The sequence below is a fragment of the Colobus angolensis genome, unplaced genomic scaffold, assembly GCF_000951035.1.
Source record: "Colobus angolensis palliatus isolate OR3802 unplaced genomic scaffold, Cang.pa_1.0 Scaffold299, whole genome shotgun sequence".
NCBI lineage: Eukaryota > Metazoa > Chordata > Mammalia > Primates > Cercopithecidae > Colobus > Colobus angolensis.
The window spans coordinates 4,837,163-4,842,593 of NW_012116254.1; the positions used below are offsets into that span (position 1 = coordinate 4,837,163).

The following is a 5,431-nucleotide window of genomic DNA, read 5'->3' on the forward strand; positions in this document are numbered from 1 at the left end:
TCCCCCCGCCGCCGCCGGCCGCCCACCCCCAGGCAGGGCTTCGTGCCAGACCCGGCTGCCGTTATCAGCTGGGTGGAGGGCAGTGCCAGCTGCAGGCGTCCCCGAGGCGCAAACACTACCCCTGGCCCCAGCCTCCTTCCCTGCAGCCTTCTGCCTTCTACCGGAAACAGCCACGGGGAGCCAAAGGAGGATCCAGCAACAGGAGGGAGGCAGGGGCTCCACCTCAGAGGCAGGGCCACACTGAAGCCCAGCTCACTACCTGCTGGGTGACCTTGGGCAAGTGACTTCTCTATGCCTCAGATGTTGCATCTGTAAAATTGAGAGAGTAATAGTATTCACCTCACTGAGTGTTGCGTTTTGGTGCCTGGCACCTAATAGGGACTTCACAGACAGTAGTTCCTATTACTACCTCTTCCCCGACATTTGGGGTTTGGCAGAGGGATGTATAGGCTACATGGTCATTAAGGATCTGTTAAGCACCTCCTATGTGCAAGGGAGGTCACCTGGTATGGTGCAAGAGTCTTGGAGTTAGATGTGGGGTTGAATCCTGGCCCTGTCACTTCATAGCTGTGTGTGACCTTGTAGACAGTCTGTCTCCTGTCTGAGCTGAAGTTACCCCACAGGAAAATAGGGACCATAATGCCCATCTTCCGGGCCAATGCTGGATTCAATGAGATAATGTACAGGAAGTGCCCAGGGCAGTTCTCAGCACACAACAGTGCCTCTCAGTAAATAAGAGACGCAGGATGGAGAGGACAGGCTCAGTTTCTGCTACAGAAGAGCTCTGGGCAGGTAAGACCTATGGGAGAAAAATGTCACTGAAGAGGATGAACGTTAGGTGCTCAGCATGAAGTCAGTAGGAAGGGCTGAGGGAGGGCAGGCACTCCTGTCTAGGAGAATGAAACTGCTAAGGGTGGGATGGCAGGCACTGGTGGAGAATGTTTCCGAATGGGGCCCGTCGGTCCTCAGTGAAGCAGCAGCCACTGGGCCTGAGAAGGGATGTAGGGGCGCTGGAATGACTGATGTCAGCATCTGCTTTATTGGAGAGGCCCCAAAGATGGCTTGGCCATCTCTCTCCCATCCTGACAGGAGAACAAAATGAAAAGGACAGTTGGAAAATGAGCCCTGAGCAAAACATCCCCCCTTTATAATGACTGCAAACGTGGCTGGGCATGAGCATGGCTCTGGACTGTGGCTGTGTGACTCTGAAGCTGGGTTCCCTCATCTGTAAAATCATGGCCCAGCCAGATGCTTTCTAGGCCCCTGAGCTCCTCCCTTCTTGAAAGCAGCATTTGCTCTGATCCATAGCAATGTAGGGGAGAAGCCATTGCTAGAGGGTGCAGGGCCCATCTTCATCCCATCACCCATTCCATGAACTGGCTGGGAGCCCTCTTGAATGAAATGGAAATGAAGTGGGGCTTAACAGTGGGACAGCCTCCCCGAAGCAGCTCAGGAAGACCAGCTGTCCCACTGAATGTGTGATTCTGAGAGTTGGAATCAGCCTTTCAAGCAGATGTCCAGCCCTCTTACTTACAGACAAACAAAGCCCAGAGAAGTGAAAGGACTTGCCCAAGTTCATGTGTCTCTTGAGAGGCAGAGCTACCTTTCAACCCACTGCACCATATTGCTTCAATTAATTTCATTAACAGCGACAACAAAAAAAACCAGTAAGCTGGTGACCAAGGCCATCCAAAGTCTCTTTGAGTCCACTTCATGAAAGCAAAATGGAAATGCCTTAGCTTCACTACCAGATAAGAAAGTGCTTTGGGAAGTGAGAAGAACACTCCAAACAGCCCAAGAACTGCCATAAACACTGTCCGAAGCTGGAGGGGGTTAACTAGGTGGGCAGTTGGCGGCGGTTCCTGCCAGGTCAGAGGGGATTTGCCTTTGTGATCAGTACTGCAGGCTCCATGAAGACAGTCCAAGGACACTGGGCTCTGAGTACTAATATGCATTTTTATTCTGCAATAATTTTCATACTGAGTTCAAGAGGCACCAGCTCCAAGTACATAAAACCAAATCAAATTAAATTAATTGATTTTATTGAAACCTGCTGCAGTTGTATTCAAGCCCACAGCCAGGGGCATGACCCTCATGAAATACCAAAGGGGCTTTTGAAATAATTAAATTAATCACACCCTGGGTTCTGCACAAGGGCTTGCTCCTGGACTCACAGACAGGCACATTCCCGGTCCCAGCAACGAGCAGGAGAGGAGCATGTGGCCGCAACACAACCACAACATGTGGTGCTGCCTAGGCGAGCTGAAGACTCAGACTTCTCATTCCAGGGTAAGCCTTTGTTCATGCTCTTTTGGCAAACATGCACATACACACACTCTCACACTAACCCATATACACAGTCACAACACCACTCATACACACACATACATATACACACACACACATATATATATATATACACTCATCTGCTAGAATTCCCTTCTCTCTCCCTGCCTACCCATGGTTCAGATCAAGTGCTCACCTCATGATCCTCCTTCTTTAACCCACCAGGACCCCTCCAGCACTTGAGTGATGCATTTTCTTGTTGGCCGCTGTTTCATAAGCGCTTTTTTTGCATCTCTAAGTAAAGGCTAGTAAGCCCCTTGAATGAGAGAATGGGCCTCCCTGGCTTCTCTGGATCTCTCAGAAAGCTCGGCATAACCTAGAGTATGAATAACTTAACCATTGTAAGTGCTGTGCACTTGGAAGGAGCTCCAGACATTTATTAAGCACCTACTGTGTGCTAGATACTGTTCAGATGACTTTAGACATATTAACTCATTTAGTCCTCACCACGAGCCCCCACCCCCGACATCCGACCAAGTTGTGATTGTTGTTGTCCTTATTTTACAAATGAAAATAGAGAGACACAGAAAGGTCAAGTAGCTTGCCTGAGGTCACCCAGCTGGCAAAGGGAGCAGGGGTATATTACTTCTTAGGAAATCTTAAGCCAAAATAATTCTATACATCCTGTTGCTGATCAAGAGGTGGATCACCTTGTGCTTGAACACATTCCCACAAACAAGTATGGCTACAAAATCCCAGCATTACAGGGACACTCACCAACCCTTCATTTTACAGAAGAGGAAATTTGCAGTCCAGGAAGGGGAGGGTTCTTGTCCAAGGTCACAAAGCAATTTAGAGGAGAGCTCCCAGCCTCCTGTTGGCCCACAGCTCAGAGCAGCTCTGCCTGGGAGAAATGTTACTGATTATTCCAGTTCCTCCTGCATTCAAATCTAAGACAACACTCCAACGTAGCCCGTCCTTCAGAGACAATGAGTGTCCAGTGATGAGCAAGAACTGCCCGGCGGAGCTGCCCATACTCTATGGCCGAGGTCCTCCTCTGTATTCAGGGAGCAAACTTGGGCAGAGTGAGGGGACCTGGCCTTGTTAGGGATCAGACTCCCAAACTGCGGCCTCATCAGCACCTGCTCTAATCCTTGTTGTAACCTGCTGGGACACCTTTGAAGACAAAGCCTGTCTCTCTGTCCCTGTTGTGCAATGAGCTTTCGAAAGCCCCTGGCCCTCACTGCCGCTCTCCCCCAACCTCTGCTCCTTCCACACCCCACCCACTACCAAATGCTATGCCCTCAAGGTTAACTTCAAAATAAAGCCCTGGAGTCCAGCCAATAAGAATCCCCTCCCTGGCTCTGAGAACTTGAGCTGCTTAATAGGAATGGGGAACTTGAACATCGGTCCCTCTTTGCAGGGTTTGCGCAGCTCTGTGACCAGCACACACATTCTCTGCCACATAAGCCTCATTTTACAGATGTAGAAACTTGGGTAAAGGGTGGGGAGAGGCCTGCATGCCCAGCTAGTAGGGTCTGGATTCAAAGCTGGATCTTTCTTTCCCTCTTTTTAAAATGACCAACTAGTCTTATTAACAGTATGGCATGCCTGTCTGGCACACTGCATAATACATTTTTCCCAGATTTTTTGACTGAGCTCTTTGATTGCCTCTTCATAGGAGAATAATTTTTTTAAATTGTGGTAAATGTTTATATTTATATATGTGTAACATAAATGTTATTTTAACCATTTTAAGGCAAAATTCAGTGGCATTAAGTACATTCACAGTGTTGTACAATCATCACCACGATTTCCAAGACTTTTTCATCAACCCAAATAAAAACTCTGTAACTGTTAAGCAATAACTTCCCAACGTTCCCCTCCTCTGAACCTTGGTACCACTAGTCTACTTTTTGTCTCTAAGAATTTGCTTCTTCTATTTATTTATTTGTTTGTTTATTTTGGGAGAAATAAGAACACTGGGTAGGAAGAATTTGCCTATCATAGATGCTTCATAGAAGAAGCATCACACAATATCATGTTGCCCTTTGTGTCTGCAGAGTCAACTCTCTTCACCAGTAAGCTGGACTTCTCTGCTTCTCAGGCCCCCGGTTTCTCCCTGCCTCCCTCCCAGGGATGCCATTGGGGTGGGAGTCCCGACATGAGTGATGTCATCACAGGCAGGGCCAGTCCTGTGGAAGCTCAGGGTCCCGCGTCCCCAGCAGGTAGAAGCACCTGGCCTGGTCCTGAGCGTTACCGACAGGACCAATGAAGCAGCGTGTTAGGGGGCAAGAAAAAGGTGTTTCCAGCAGGCAGATGGGGCAAGGAGTGACCCCCAAAGCTTCCAGGGGCCCGGGCACTACACTGCCACAGGCAGCTGGGGTGAGCCGTAGATGGACCATATTGGGCACATTGGGTGATGGTTTTGCTGAAGTGGGCCTGGAAGCTGCTGTCCACACTGGAACAAGCCTCTGGCACCTAGTGGGCGCCTCCTGAGCTAGAAGGTGGCTCAGTTGTGTTGTCCTTACTGGATGGGGGGAAGTTGAGGCTGTTTCCCCACTCACAGCTCCCGGCCCCAGGAAGAGGCCTCTTCCTCTGACCTCAACCTCAGCTGGAAACACAAAGCAGAGCCTGCTCAGCTCCCCCTTCTCTGGTCCTCAGAACCTCGTGCTGCCCTTCTACCCAAGCTGTCTGTGCCCGCTCTCTGCACAATGGCCATCCGGAGGTAGTCCTGTGTCCGGTCCTTCCTTGGCCGGAGGCAATACCCAGACCCTTCCTCCACCCTTCCAGGCCTCCCACCCACTCCTGAATCTCCACTTTGAAAGCTTTCCACGGACAAGTGATCTCTCACAACCGCCTTCACTTCCCCTCCCAGTCCAACCTGCCCCTCCCACAGGCCCCAGCCTACCCATTTCCTCTGCCCTTTTCACCCTTTGGCGCCAGAACTCAGCTATTCTGAGCCTTTGGCCCAGCTCTTTCCTCCTTCCAGCTGCTCCTGTGCTGGGGCCTCCATCTCTTGCTTTTTCTCTTTGGAGTTAACTGTTACTCAGCCCTGCACCCTAACAAAGAAATGCACTCTGAAAGCCTGTGGCACTAAGGTATGGGGGACATCAAAGGCAACCAGACTCAGCACAGACCTAAC

At 50.1% G+C, this 5,431-nt stretch overlaps 1 protein-coding gene across 2 annotated transcripts in view; it reads right to left on the bottom strand.

Moving 5' to 3' along the window:
* The window catches only part of ZBTB7C (zinc finger and BTB domain containing 7C), a 138,178-nt gene extending 134,678 nt beyond the window's left edge, over positions 1-3,500 (bottom strand). Inside the window, exons 1-2 of one of the 2 annotated variants that reach the window (XM_011949361.1) lie at positions 3,064-3,500; positions 260-309 (exon numbers count right to left, since the gene is read on the bottom strand). In XM_011949361.1, coding sequence (XP_011804751.1) covers positions 260-309 — 50 coding nt within the window. In that variant the 5' untranslated portion in view covers positions 3,064-3,500. The remainder of the gene's footprint in view (positions 1-259; positions 310-3,063) is intronic. The other variant, XM_011949362.1, reaches the window with a different exon arrangement.
* Positions 3,501-5,431: the final 1,931 nt, after the last annotated feature.